General features: G+C 40.2%; 2 protein-coding genes and 1 non-coding gene across 3 annotated transcripts; all 3 read right to left on the bottom strand.

The window, feature by feature from the left end:
* Nucleotides 1–76: 76 nt before the first annotated feature.
* kri1 (KRI1 homolog) lies at nucleotides 77–4,361 on the bottom strand. The gene is made up of 18 exons (XM_088357331.1): nucleotides 4,135–4,361; nucleotides 3,940–4,016; nucleotides 3,766–3,865; nucleotides 3,593–3,692; nucleotides 3,451–3,508; nucleotides 3,327–3,376; nucleotides 3,098–3,209; nucleotides 2,942–3,019; nucleotides 2,646–2,761; nucleotides 2,345–2,573; nucleotides 2,100–2,270; nucleotides 1,920–1,995; nucleotides 1,723–1,829; nucleotides 1,503–1,662; nucleotides 1,298–1,428; nucleotides 983–1,047; nucleotides 809–904; nucleotides 77–728 (listed from the first exon to the last, which is right to left on the bottom strand). The coding sequence occupies exons 1-18, from the start codon at nucleotides 4,217–4,219 to the stop codon at nucleotides 191–193; spliced, it is 2,349 nt and encodes a 782-aa protein (XP_088213457.1). The 5' UTR covers nucleotides 4,220–4,361; the 3' UTR covers nucleotides 77–190.
* Nucleotides 1,117–1,214, bottom strand: LOC148384408 (Z30 small nucleolar RNA). Its single transcript, XR_015853855.1, has one exon. It is a non-coding gene; the product is annotated as a Z30 small nucleolar RNA (small nucleolar RNA).
* Nucleotides 4,362–5,955: 1,594 nt separating the features above from the next.
* On the bottom strand, nucleotides 5,956–13,310 carry ldlra (low density lipoprotein receptor a). The gene is made up of 18 exons (XM_088357330.1): nucleotides 13,083–13,310; nucleotides 11,303–11,428; nucleotides 11,094–11,216; nucleotides 10,303–10,671; nucleotides 10,112–10,234; nucleotides 9,922–10,044; nucleotides 9,738–9,857; nucleotides 9,531–9,656; nucleotides 9,284–9,455; nucleotides 8,978–9,205; nucleotides 8,792–8,910; nucleotides 8,572–8,711; nucleotides 8,351–8,492; nucleotides 8,076–8,219; nucleotides 7,750–7,998; nucleotides 7,589–7,669; nucleotides 7,350–7,513; nucleotides 5,956–7,267 (listed from the first exon to the last, which is right to left on the bottom strand). The coding sequence occupies exons 1-18, from the start codon at nucleotides 13,135–13,137 to the stop codon at nucleotides 7,211–7,213; spliced, it is 2,661 nt and encodes an 886-aa protein (XP_088213456.1). The 5' UTR covers nucleotides 13,138–13,310; the 3' UTR covers nucleotides 5,956–7,210.
* Nucleotides 13,311–13,850: the final 540 nt, after the last annotated feature.

Raw genomic sequence — 13,850 nt, 5'->3', positions numbered from 1 at the left:
GTCTAAGCTCTGATGTTTTTAAACTTTAATTTAAAACAATTCAGAGCAAATAAGATAAAATATCACCATTTGAAAATACATTATATAGTACTTTTATTGAAGATTGAACCAAAGTGGAAAATTAAATGTCATCTGGTCCGTAAAAATGTGGGTTACTGCTGCAGTCTAATATTTAGTGACTGTTACACGATTAAGCTGTCTTGTTTTTTTGCTTCTCTTTCTTCTGTTGATCTTTCCGTCTTTGCCTTCCAAGCTGTCTGAAGAACAGTCTCTTGGGATTCAAACCATATGCCTTCAGTCTTTGTTTACTAAACTCCTGATCTCCTATTTTCACTCCGACCGTTCGTTTGCCGCGTCCACCTGATTGTTTAAACTTCTTCTTGGCCAATTTTGTCTTGGCTTCAACTTTAACGTGAACCTCGTCATCGGCAGCCGGTGGCTGGGCTTTCTCCTCGAGTTTGAACTCCTCCTCTGGTTCCTCTACATTAGACCCAAACTGCTCCTCCGATGTGTCCTCTAATTTGAGCTTCTTCTTGAGAAACTCCTCCTCTGGTCCCTCTCCATCCGACCCAAACTGTCGAAGAGTTTGGGCGGTCTCGTCCGATGTGTCCATCATTGAGGCTGTGGCGCCGTCCTCGCCTTCTCTGTTGCGTCTTTCAGCATTTTTCACACGGTCGCGTCGTTTCTTTCCCATCGTGGATTTAGCAGTCGACACCTCATTATCGTTTCTGGTGAATCAAAGCAGATCAAGATGTAAGATTTTTTTGGATCAGACATATGTACATGGACCACACTGTGCACAACTCACTCCGAATACAAAGAAACTAGTATTTCTTTTCTCTTCTTAAAATTCTGTGATTTCAACTTGAAGTTCCTCAAATCATTCATCTCTTCCTGGTCAGATCTAGAAAGGAAAAAATAAAATAAAATTAAGCTTGAAAGGATTGTGAATGGTTTGTCACTGCACTGTCTGGCTCAGTACCTGAACATGCAGGTCTTCCTCAGAGAGCACCATCGATTGAGTTCCTTATCCTCAGCACTCAAGATCTGCGGAATTAAGAAAGCCCATCCTTCAAGTCTCATTAAAACATTGATATAGTTAAGACACAATGTGGTCTGCTCAGAGAGAAGATTAAAGTTCATGATCATTCCCTGGTCAGAGCTCTCCCCTGAAGGAGGCAATACCAGATCATCGACAAGGCTCATCATTGCAGCACTATTGTAACAATGCTTGGGCCAGCGTTAATGACACTGACTTGACTGTGGCTTTCCAGATTGCAAAAGTTTTTATGCGTACCTCATCAGTGGACAGACCAAAGTCATTGGGCAGGACCTGCCTGTACCGAAACCTGCACGGGAGGTCGTCGATGACGTCCTCGTAGTCCAGTTTATAGTATTCATCCAGGTATTGCTCAAAGCTCTTCTCCTCTGAAATATAAAAAGTATTCATTTAGACGGATGAAGTATTAAAATGGTCAATTCGTGCACGTTGTAGAACTTACGAGGATCGAATACGGGCTTGCTTTTCATGACCGCTTCTGCAAATTGAGACTTCTTTCTCTTCTTGCCCATTTGAGGTATATCTTCCTTCTTCATTTTCTTCCTCTCCTTTTTCTTCTTTTTCGACTCACTGTGCTGGCTGGGATCGTAGTCGGCATCCATCTGTTTGAATTAACGAGAAGATGTCTCACACACTTCTAACCTTGCAAAGAACGAACTTACAATGAAATCCTGGTCATCGCAGTGCGGCTCCGAGGCATCGTAGCCGGCCTCGTCTTCATACGTTTCTTCTCGCTCTTCTCCTGTCCACGTGTCCCAGTTCCAGTGCTCTGTTTGACACAGAGAGAAGAAAACAACTTCGTATTAAGCCACCCAGCAACTAATAAATAATAGTTGCAGAAACCCCGACACAACTTTACCCTCAAGATTATCGTCGTCTTCAAACTGAGGTTTCTCCTCTTCCTGCTCTTCATAGTAATTATCTCCAAAGAATTTCTGCAAACACAGAGAAGGTTCATACGTTGGTCAGCATTACTTCGCGGACACCCAGTTTGAAATTCATGGGAACAAAATTGATTTTGAAATAATTGTGCGCCCACCTGCATGAGCTGGTCATGATGATTTGGATCAAAGTCTCCATCCAGATCAGCCTGACTAAAAGCCAGATCGTCATTGCCAGTGAGCGCCTGAAGAGTCTTCAACTTCTCCATGATCTCTTTTCGCTTCAAGTTCTTCAGTTGCTTCAGCTGCTCCCGTTTTTGCTGTTTCTCCTGAGAGAGTTGTGAAAGAAACAAAGCATGAGAGGGCCAATAGATGAAATTTTGTCATGCTCCTTTTTACGTACCATTTTCTTCCTTTCTTTCACTTCCTCCCTTTTGCGTTTCCTGCGATCGTCTTTGGCTCGCACTGAGGTGGCGATGTTGCGAGGGTAGCTTTTGATCTGATGAGCATCAGGCTCCTCAAAACGGAAATTATAGCTTCTCTCAAAAAGCTGCTGTTGCTCCAAGAACGTCTCGCCTTCCTCTTCAGAGTCCTCCACATCTTCCTGGACCACCTCCTCGTAGGTCGGGATCCTTCAAAAAATAAGACAGTGAAATAAGAAGACAAATCAAGCTGGAGGGAACAAAAATAAATAAATAAATCACCTCTCGTCATCATCATCATCGTCGTCATCTTTGTAGCGTTTGTTTAGAACGTAGTCTCGGAGGAAACATTCCTTCTCGTCCAGTTCCGGATCATTCCAGTAGTCTCGTAGATATTTCTGTCACAACATTATCATAATAGTTTTGTGAGCTCACAGACTTGGGGAAAAAAAGAGGCATGAACAAACTTTTATCACAATTTCTAACACCACTAAATGCTGTGTTGAACCTCTGCAAATATTTTCATGTGGACAGTGCATGATTTTTTTTTTTTTTTTCATATATATCTTTGACCTTACCATGTCCTTCACCTCCTCTGGTCCATCAAAATCAGCCTGCCCTTTGAGCCACTCCAAATAGTCCGCTTCCTCTTTGTCCTATAATGGAGATCTTTTATTTATTGTGTGTTAAATGTGCATGCATGATGTTATTAAACTTAAGTCATAAAACCTGACCTTTTCCTCCTGTGTTTTTATCCTCCTAGTCAACAGCTGGGAAACTTCTTCTCCACTACTATTCTCGCCGTCATCATCATCATCATCGCTCTCGTGGACAAACTTGCGTAAACTGAAAGAAACGGTTGCAGTTAGGGTTTGTTAGCTTCTGATTTTAGCTATTATCATATGTGGTGGGTTGTTAAAAAACAAGTTGATTTGTTTAGCAATACAAAAATATTTTTGGTACCTTTCTTTCAACTGCTTCTGCTCCTGAATGTAGCTGGGGGAAGAAGCCCGCTAAGAAATAAAAAGAACAATTACAAACATGTCCAAATTGCTTAACTGAGGTTTTGATTCATGACGATACCCACTGCTCGTCTTTTGGCTGCCTCCTCATCATCACTGTCACTATCCTCGTCGTCATATTTTCTTGAAAAAAAAAATATATATTGCATTTAAAAAATGGTGGACAAATATTTTCAGATATAAATTATATTTTAATGAGTCACATACCCCTCCTTCTCCAGAATGACTTTACGCTCGTAGTCCTTCAGGTACATGGGCTTTACTTTTGACTTTGAGGTTGATGGTTTTACATCATCATTTGGTGTGTCTAGAAGGACACAAATCATTTAGTCAGTGAGAATGGCGAACACAAAATTCAAAATGAGTTATTAACAAATAACCTGAGTAGAATTTGGCATCTTTCTGATAGATCTTCGGGTCTTTCTTCTTCAAGAGTGACAATGTCCTGTAAAAGTCCCTTTCCACCTCTGGATCCAAGTCCTGGAGAATTGATGATAAATAATTATACCGATTTATTTTTGAAGAGAATTTGAAGAGGAGAAAGCGATGCTAACCACTTCACTCTCGTCCGAACTGGATTCGGACGATTCGGAATCATCGTTCACTTCTCGGTCCCCAAAACGATCCTTCACTGCACGCCGACACACAAAATTAAAATCAAAAACAGAAAAAGACAAGAAATAGCCATCGCTATCCACGTTAGCATATGCAACGAATGTTTTAGCCAGCATTAGCTAACATAAACTTACGCTTCTGCAGCTCTTCCTTCTGTCTGTATATGTCATATCTCTTTGCGAATTCTGTGTTAATTCTAAAACCTTCTTCATCAGACATGATACGGTTTGGCTTTAGAACGCGTTTATATTATAAAAGCTGGTGAAACTAGCATCATAGTACTCGACAAGCGCGTGCAAAGTGGTACCATGTGGTTTCCGGCGCACATACCCGGGTTGTCCTGTAGGGGGCGTACTCATACTGAATATATCCTGATGACGTAAGGAAATCAATAATTCAATATTACACAGATCATATACACATTTTATGACTGTAGTACACAAATATTGGGGGAGAGGGAAGCAGTGAGCAGTAGCGGTGCCGTGCTCGGGAATCATTTGGTGACCAAACAAGCTATTATTTACATAAGATTCAAATCAATGCAAATCTTGTTATGGTTCTCCTGTTTATCTCAGCAGGCAAGGCCAAATGACGTAAATGAGTGGTAGAGGCGTCATCACATTGCAAAACATATACTAACAAACTGCTTAATTGAAAGGATATTGACGTATTTGAAAGATAATCTTTATTGATAAAATTAACCTTGAGTTAGGTTTGCTGGCATCAAACAAACATCAGAGCAATCAGATTTAATTGACCTACTTTAGGGATAAAATGTTCATGTACACTAAATATTGACGGTCCACAATGACAGTAGGTGAAAGGCCTGTGATGAAGTCCAGTAAACTCTGAAAACAACCTGATAAAATTTAGGAGCAAAATTTACATTCATCTATTTTCCACACCATTTGTTCTCTTCATTCTCTCATCATTCATGTTGCATGTAACATATGGTGTGAAGTGTCATGGCACCCTTTCCCGTTATCAGGCTCCCTACGCTTCCATTCATGCTCAGCCTTGAACTTTGTCCATGACAACAGAAGAGCCGTGTGCTGTCGTTATTGCAATAGTATGGATGCCATATGCATCTGCTGAAAAAATAGCCGTGCCTTTTTACAGAAAAATTGATTTTTTTTTACCAAGTACAGGAAAGTAGGCCCAGGGGTGGAGCTCTCTGATCACCCCACTGGTCGGTCTTCCCTACGTCAAGGATAAGCTTTTGAGTGGGAACGTAATTTCGATCTCTTTGTGTGTCTTGGCATGTGAAGAAATGGACAATAAAGCACACTTTGACTTTTTTTGACTTTGATAAACAAAGTGACACTGGTTACAGCTAGCCAGATCATGACTTGGCAGGTAAACCATCTCTCTCCTGTGTTTACCTGTCAGCTCAGATGATTAGAAGCACATGTGGCCAAAAGACAAACTTTTTACTTTCTGGACCTGGATTAGGAAGATAAACATTTCTCACTCCATCCCCGCTGAACTTCTCACACTGTTTGTATTCCAAATAAATATGACCTCAGAATGTAGGAGGATTTTCAAGAAGCCACAAAAAAATCTCTTGGGTTCTGATTTGCACCGTGTCGTCTTTACTTTCTAGGAAAAGGTCTATTGTTTTCAAAGAAGGACTCTTATCCCTCTCCAAATAGAGAGCACCAAAAAACCCATCACGTTTTAGGTCACGTGTCTGACCCAGCTGTTAAACTGAAATATCCTACTGCACATAAAAAAATGCTGTATATCAAAACTGTCCCACACATATCTTAAACAATGTGTATAATGTGGTTCACCATATAAAATGAGGAATTTGAAGACAATTAAGAAGAAAACCACCACATATGCCTTCCAAATGTGCATTCATTCTTGACTTTTAAAAATGGATTCCATTCAATGATGACCATATGTTAAAGTTTTTTAATTTGCAAAGTAAAGCAAAACAATACCAGACAGGATTTGTAATAAATAAAGGTATTTATTTATATACATTAAATGCTGATAACAAAGGTTCCAGCATAGATATCATTTCCTAAACACAGAACAATTATTTACATTTATGAACACCCTATTTACATACACATAACCTTTTGGGTGAAAGTAAAAACAAAAAAAAATACATGTATGTACATCTACATAAAAAATTAAGATTATCTTCCCCCTGTGAACCTCATAATCTTTTTGAGGTGTAACAAGTCACTGATTTTATACAAATTCTTTCTTGTACAATAACACCTACATGGACTTTTTAGAAATAATAAAAAGCACCATTCACTCACAATGCAAAGACCAGGAGCTTAAAAAGACTGTGATGTTTTTCTTCCATCAGGAATTCTGCGATATGTTTTCCTCCTGAGGGAGGTTATAAATATACAGCGCATTAGGCTCAGCCCTACTGGTCACACATGGTTGCATCAAAGCTATTCCGAGGAATGCATTGGTCCTCTTCAGACTCAAGTTAGAATTTAAACAAATGACTCTGATAAAAAGAACAGAAGATCGGAGCTACATGTGGCTGACGTATTATTCAAGGCACAAACCAGCGTGCAGCATTACTTGAGGTCCTAACTCTCACTGAGTGATTATTTTCTATCAACACTGAGGTGATTGCTGTTATAATGATAATTACACAGAAATTCTTTCAAGCAAAGTAGTTAGCAGTCTCACGCTTTTCTGAAATACAGCACATTAAACAATCATAAAAGTTTTGTTTCAAATAAAATGATTTTGTTCCTAATTGAAGAAGAGAGAGAAAATGCCCAATTGTCTGGAGAGAAGATAATAAGTCCATTCATATTTGTGCAGTTCACTATGAAGCCACAAATCGTAAATGAGAGATTTTGATTCATTTCAAGTGATAACTTTGATCTTAAAAGTGCAAAACTTGCATTAATTTAGGAGCTTAAAGGGTCGCTTTAATTTAAATCTAAATAAAAGATAATGTGCCATGCCTGCCAAATATTCATTAAAAAAAAAAAACTATTAAAAAAAAAAATCTTCTAGGCTAATACGGCTATGCTAAGATAAAAGTCTTCAGTTCTACTTTCACAGTCGAAATAAAAATTCCCTTTTCTTTTCATGAAAAACTCCAACTTGCAAGAATGACCAAAAGGAATGAAACCTGAATTTCTTAGAGGTTTTGTTGCTCTGTGCCGATAGAGTGGAATGATAAAGCTTCTTGGAATTCCATCTCCTAAGCCACATGAGGTCAAGCTAGTTTTCATTGAATGTTGGGTTGTCCGCCTCTTCATTCAGGCTTACAACTTGTTTCTGATAAGACAAAATATATCATCAGATATCAAACAAAGCTTAACTACTGTTATTACTAAACTGAGTGGACTAATCGACTTACTCTTGGGTAGGAATACCCATCAGAGTTGTCGTTCCTCCAAATATGCACTTGGTCCTCTGTGGTTTTTTGGTAGACAGGATTGTCAAAGTGGATGGTGTTGGTGTTTTTTATCTTGTAGTTCTTCCACAGCAGCACACCAGCCACAGCCAGCATACAAATGATCACTACACAAACCAGAGTGAAGTTTGGTATAATTGACTAGCATAACAAGATTGGTTTCTGAGACCAAGGTGACTTACCTAAAGGTAGGACAATGTATAAGGTAATTGGGGTGCTGGAGGATGTCGTAGGTAGCACTACAGAAGAGTCATGGTGAAGGTCTGGAGAATAGATGGACAGATAACTGTAACCAGCAATGTTACATTTAAGCATTTACATGATCATTTTTTAAGACCTTTACCTTGAAACGTGACTGAAGTTTGTGTGGTGGTCTGGGCGGCTTTGGGTTTCGTTGGCTGTGGTGAAGTTCTAATTTCGGATGTGCTGGTTCTGAGCAAAGGCCTGGAGGTGCTTGTCGTTGGTTTGACCACAAGTCTTGTGCTTGTGATGGGAGCAATGGTGGTGTGAGACTTAGGTGGGACTGTTTGCAGCTCAGGTTGGTTGGTGGTTGGAATTTGAGGAGGCATGGAAGCTGCGGGTGTTGACACCACTGATAGAATAGAAAAAAGAGTCAGTAAGTGAGTGGAATATGATAATTAAATTTAAATTGAGCTAGGTCTGACATACCTGGGACACAACTTCTCATATCACTTGCTAGCATCATGTTATCAGGACAGACACAGGTATATTTAGGGGGATGTCTTCCAACTTGTGGAGCTCCCAGGCACATGAATTCACAGCCATTATTCGGCACCTGACACCAGTCTCTCCCTGCAAAATCAGTACATGGTCACATAATCAGAGCAATATTTTTATTTTAAGCAAAAATGTCCAGAAGGCAAGGCTTTCAAATTAGCAGCCAATACTGATGACTAATCATAACAAACCAAATGTTGACATACCAGCAGGCTGTTTCAGATTATGGTACAGAATGATATCTTCTGGAGATGATAAATGTTCTGCCACTGGAATGATGTCTCTACCAGTCAATCTATTAGCACTGAAGATGGCATTGTTACTGACATCTGTCCAGAACACTTTTTCCTAAAATGCAAAGGAGAAAAGTTATTTTTGACAACACCATAGACACCACAAACCAATTTTTAAGGGTGTATTTAAGTACCTCAAAAACAGTGATTCCCAACGGGTGACTGAGCTTATGTTCATCAATAATAATGGTGTGCCGCCCACCACCTTGTGCATCGATACTGGAGAGGGTGTGTAATTTTGAATCCACCCAGTAGATCCGCTGGTTCAACAAATCTGGGAAATGGAAGTAGGTCAGTCAATAATACTTCAAATAGACAGAAGGTACTCCAGGGAGACGAGAAGTTTGGCTGTACCGAGTGTGATTCCATTGGGCCACACGATGTTGTCAGTAACCAGAGCGATGCGGTCACCTCCATTCAGACCTCCCTTTTCGATTTTTGCAGGATTCCCCCAGTCGGTCCAGTAAACAAAGCTGGCCAGATAATTCCACACATAAATAATCACAACACTGAAATAAGAAGTGTCAAGATGATACTTACTTGCTGAAAGGGTCGACCACAATCGCTCGGGGTTTAGATACGCCTCGGGAAAAGAGAGTTTTCCGACGATCGCCATCAGCGGTTACCACAGAAATGGTGCTACGAATGCTATCGGTCCAATAGAGGTTGCGATGGATCCAGTCAAAGGCAATACCCTCAGGTGCATCGATGTCATTCGAAACCATTTCAGTGTGGTGAGTCGAGTCATTTGCTGAATCCATTTGTGTTCTGGAATCAAAGTGAAAAAATAAATATCAACCCTACCACTGACCCATCATGAAATCAAATAAATCAAATCTTCCTTACCTGTAGATCTTCTTTTGGGAGATATCTGACCAGAAGATTTCTTTGGTGGCCATGTTCATGTCCAGAGCCACAGCGTTTTTTAGACGTGGAATAACCTGCGTGTATTCACTTTTGTCCAAGGTCATCTTTCTGACTTCATGGCGATTGGTGAAGATAAGGTAAGCGATTGTTCCTATAAGATTATAACGGATGCTCTTGTTATATTCATCTTAAAATTTGTATTCAGAGAGAGGTCATGGATGTTTACCAATGGCTTTGCAGGCTTTGGTTGAGGGGTCAACTTGGTAACCTTCTTCACACTCGCATTTGTAACTGCCCATCTGGTTAATGCAGATCTGACTGCAGGTGTCTGGATTGGCGCACTCATCAATATCTGATCAAAAATGATAATCGCAAGAAATTCAGGTGTTGGCTATCAATGGTGGATGTGATTGGGGGAATCTTTTTTTTTTACCTTCACAGTGATTTGTGCTGGCCAGTCGATATCCAGTGGGACAAAGACACTCAAAACCAATTTTATGTTTCTTACAGATATGAGAGCAGCCGCCGTTGTTGAAGAGACATTCGTTGACGCCTGAAGACAGATTTTTAGAATGAGGACATAACGGGTCGACATCGTCAGCAATCTCAATACTCACCACATTCCCTCGCAGGCTCATCTGACCAATCCCAGCAATCACGTTCCTTGTTGCAGACCTTCTCCATGCTGATACACTCGCCGCTGTGACACTTAAATCGGGTCGTGCCATCACATTCAGTCGCTGGACGGAAAATAATGTCAGTGCCATTGCGTAATCAAAGTGGCTGGAGTGGGAGTTGACTTCATACCATTGACACAGCCTCTTTCATCACTCATGTCCCGGCAGTCATAGCGATGGTTGCATTGGTGCCTTCCGTGAATGCAAGCGCCATCATCACATTGGAATTCATCAGGGCGGCAGGTGGGACGGACTAGAGGGATGCAATCGATATTTTGTTAATATCCCGGTTAGGAGAAAGAATTCGAAGCAAACACGTACCGCAATCAGCTTCATCGGATCGATCACGGCAATCAGCTCCTCCGTCACACCTCCAGTTTCCGTGAATGCATTCCCCGCTCCCGCAGAGGAATTCCAGGGAAGAGCAGCGGTGAATTGGCAAAGAGGCATGGCAGTTTTGCTGCCACTCGTCCGAGCCGTCGTCACAGTCCAAATCGCCGTCGCAGGCCCACAAACGGGGAATGCAAGCGCTGCTATTGCACTGAAAAGAAGAGCTGCTGCACGTAATCGGTGGACAGGAGGCCTCGTCGCTGCCATCGTCGCAGTCTGCTTCCTCGTCGCACACAAAGGAGGTGGACACACACTGGCCGTTCGCGCAGCGGAATTCTGTGCTTGTGCAGTTTTTGGGCGCTAATAGGAAGGAGACAATTATTTAAAAATATATATAATAAAATAATATTTAAAAAAATATATAATACTGTGCAGTTTTTGGGCTCTAATAGGAAGGAGATAATTATAATAAAATATTAAAAAATATAATATATATAATTCTGTGAAGTTTTTGGGCTCTAATAGGAAGGAGACAATTATTAAAAAACATAATAAATAAATATAATATTAAAAAACAAAAAAAATATGCTGTGTGCAGATTCCTCACCACATTTATTTAAAAAAATATTAAAATAATAATAAAAAATTTAATATGTATACTACTGTGCAGTTTTTGGGCTCTAATAGGAAGGAGACAATTATTTTAAAAAATATTTAAAAAACATAATAAATATAATAATATTAAAAAACAAAAAAAAATATGCTGTGTGCAGATTCCTCACCACAGTGCTCTTCATCAGCTCCATTCTCACAATCCGGGTTCCCATCACAGCGCCAAGTGTTTGGTACACACCGGTAAAAGCGATCGGCGCAAGTGAAATCTGTTGCTCGACATGTTTTGGCCACTGGAAGACATATACCCAGTTTGAGATTCTAGAAATCATCACACAGGAGGGAGGGGGGAGTGATCGGACTTTTTTTGCAGACTTACAGCAAGTTTCAGGAAGCTCGTCCGTGCCGTCTCCGCAGTCATCCGTGCCGTCACACGCCCATCTGGCTGTGATGCATCTCCCATTCCCACAGGAGAACTTGTTGTCGCATGCTGTCAATGCACTTGCTGAAAATGGATAGTAACCAAATGACAATTTGTCCAATATTCCCAAAAAAAGATATGGGGATTTTGTCTTTCACTGCCATAGACGTAAAATATCCATTTTTGCTGGAATGAGTTAACAAGGGTAATACAATGTAGAGCTGCCAGATTGGTATTAGTCAGAGTTGGGAAATAAAATCTGGTGAATCTTACATGTCAATACTTGTTTCAACATCACCGAGTCAAAAGAAAAGAGTCTCGGTGCAAGAATATTTCCATTATCAGCAGATCGAAATGACAAAAGAATATCGTATTCTAAGGTCATGGGTGCTTCATGAGTCATCTGCTGGAAAAAAATAGGTTGCCCTACTAACCTCCATCTATAATGGAGCTACTGAAAAGACAATTTATAAAGATGGTGACCTCAGTGAGGATAAGCACTTGGGAAAATGAATGGATGGATATAGTCGAATCTCTGTACATGTTTCGTGCCACGTTAGATGGAAAACGTGACTTGAAAGAATTTGACTCTTTATTGCTATGGATAACTTTCAGAGCTATAAATCACAAGACTTAACATCTGGCGCATTTGGCAGCGCTGGAAGTCTCTGTTGTTGTGGAAAAGTCAGGAAGTTTAAGTTCTTAAGCACTTAAACAGGAAGTTGAAATGTTTGGACATCACAACACAAGACTTGTTTTCAAATATAGGGAGGAAAATTAGTGATTGAGTTGTTTAAGGACAATAATTGAGTTCACCATGGCTGCACATTTATCAATTGAGTTTAAAGGTCAAGAAAGACAACATTGACTCATCGCTGGCGTTATTGACTGGGAATAAAAACAATATTTGGGGAAGAAATGTGCTGCCAAATTTTGTAGTGTTTGATTGATCACTTGGGAGAAAAAATCCGGCACGCTGTGAACTTTCCCGGTAAGGACATTAAAAACAAATACAGATTTGAAAAAGAACACTCTGAGACTGCGAGTCAGTTTGAACCCGTTTTACAACTATTTCTCAAAATCAACATACAGGGTGGGAACAGGTCTGACTAAAACTGAAACTGTGTTTGGATTGGAGGGTGGGTTGAAGGAATTCCATTCATTTGCACTCTTTCAAAGTTACAAAAAAAAAAAAAAGTGCATGGGGGGGTTGGGCTTGGGGATGGAGCGGGAAGAAACCAACCAATCTTCATGTTGCATCATGTTGGACAAATACAGTGATCATCGTGCCTTCAAATATTCCCATGGTGGATTTGAAGAGTTCAACAAAAATCAAGTGGGTCAACTTCTACTTTAAGAATGACCGACTGTCCTCAATCGGATTGTCTGCAGGATCTGCTGAGTGCCAATAAAATAATAGCAGCTTACATTAAAAAATGTGACTTGTTGAGAGATGCCTGGAAAGCAATAATAATATCAATAATAATAAATTAAGGGAACATGTAAGGCTGGGAATATTTCAGAAAGACTGGGAATGTTTTGACCTACATTCTGGGAAACGCCGTTTAACCCCCGCCCCACAAACCACCATCATCCGGTACAGTAAGAAGAGTGGGCAATTAAATCCAAGCACAGACCTATATTTATTTTAAACAATATGAATCTTACCAAAAGAGAAATCTGAAAAGTGTTAGAATTTGTACACAAAAAAGAATATAAGAAATGAATGTGAACTTACTTGTTTGATGTTGGGAGTAGATTAGAAATGCCAACAACACATAGAGCGGATCCATGGTTTTAAACACACAAAGTCTACTTTTTAATTATAATATAGAGTTTCAAAAGAGCAAAGTGATGTGATGTGTGATGCTGCTGACGAAAGAGATGTTTGGCAACAACACGAGAGCCATTTCAATGTGGCCTACCGGTGGGTGGGACCATGGGGTCCAGGGGGCCCCGGTGGGTAGGAAGGCGGGATTTCAAGTGGTGTGATTTGTGAGGAATAGCAGACTCAACAATCCGGAGGCGGAGCTATGCCTCGGAAATGATTTTTTACTATGAGTAACTTTAACCCCTTCGCAGAAGGCTCACGTGCGCACGTGGCACACGGAAACATTGGAGTTTTTTTCTGCTTTTTTTTTCCTCTGAAAATTGTATTTTGACCCTTGTGCAATACATTCTTGACATTAGAGCGGTAGGTTTTTTTATTGTTATTTAAAACCACCCAAAAAATGTACGCTTGGCTTATTTTGTAAAAAAAAAAAATCTAAAACAATCACACATCAAATCTGTCAGGGAAAGAAAAGGAAAAAAATAGCAGATCCAACTCAAATGAGTAAAACACTGGACTTTCAATCTTTTCCTCCTCTGACCCTACACAGAAATGTTTTCTGGTTATTCCGATAAGTTTGCTCCCACGTCGGAGTCACTTACAAATGGCCTGTTAAAACATGTTGAACAATCCGTTACCTGCCTTCTTCTCAGAAGGTTAATTCAGGTTTTCCTT

This window comes from Syngnathus floridae, chromosome 17 (genome assembly GCF_059516105.1).
Source record: "Syngnathus floridae isolate MCC-2025c chromosome 17, RoL_Sflo_1.0, whole genome shotgun sequence".
NCBI lineage: Eukaryota > Metazoa > Chordata > Actinopteri > Syngnathiformes > Syngnathidae > Syngnathus > Syngnathus floridae.
Note: the sequence above shows the minus strand (reverse complement) of the source record. Positions and strands in the feature narration are given on the sequence as shown.

Excerpts from the sequence above, each read along its gene's own strand:
- ldlra (XM_088357330.1), bottom strand. The coding sequence starts at position 13,137 with ATGGATCCGCTCTATGTGTTGTTGGCATTTCTAATCTACTCCCAACAT. Across the intron at positions 11,217-11,302 it reads CGAGCTTCCTGAAACTTGCT|TGGCCAAAACATGTCGAGCA; the intron begins GTAAGTCTGCAA and ends TATGTCTTCCAG. Across the intron at positions 10,045-10,111 it reads TGAAAGAGGCTGTGTCAATG|CGACTGAATGTGATGGCACG; the intron begins GTATGAAGTCAA and ends TTTTCCGTCCAG.
- kri1 (XM_088357331.1), bottom strand. The coding sequence starts at position 4,219 with ATGTCTGATGAAGAAGGTTTTAGAATTAACACAGAATTCGCAAAGAGA. Across the intron at positions 3,210-3,326 it reads CAGAAGCAGTTGAAAGAAAG|TTTACGCAAGTTTGTCCACG; the intron begins GTACCAAAAATA and ends CGTTTCTTTCAG. Across the intron at positions 1,048-1,297 it reads TTGGTCTGTCCACTGATGAG|ATCTTGAGTGCTGAGGATAA; the intron begins GTACGCATAAAA and ends TTAATTCCGCAG.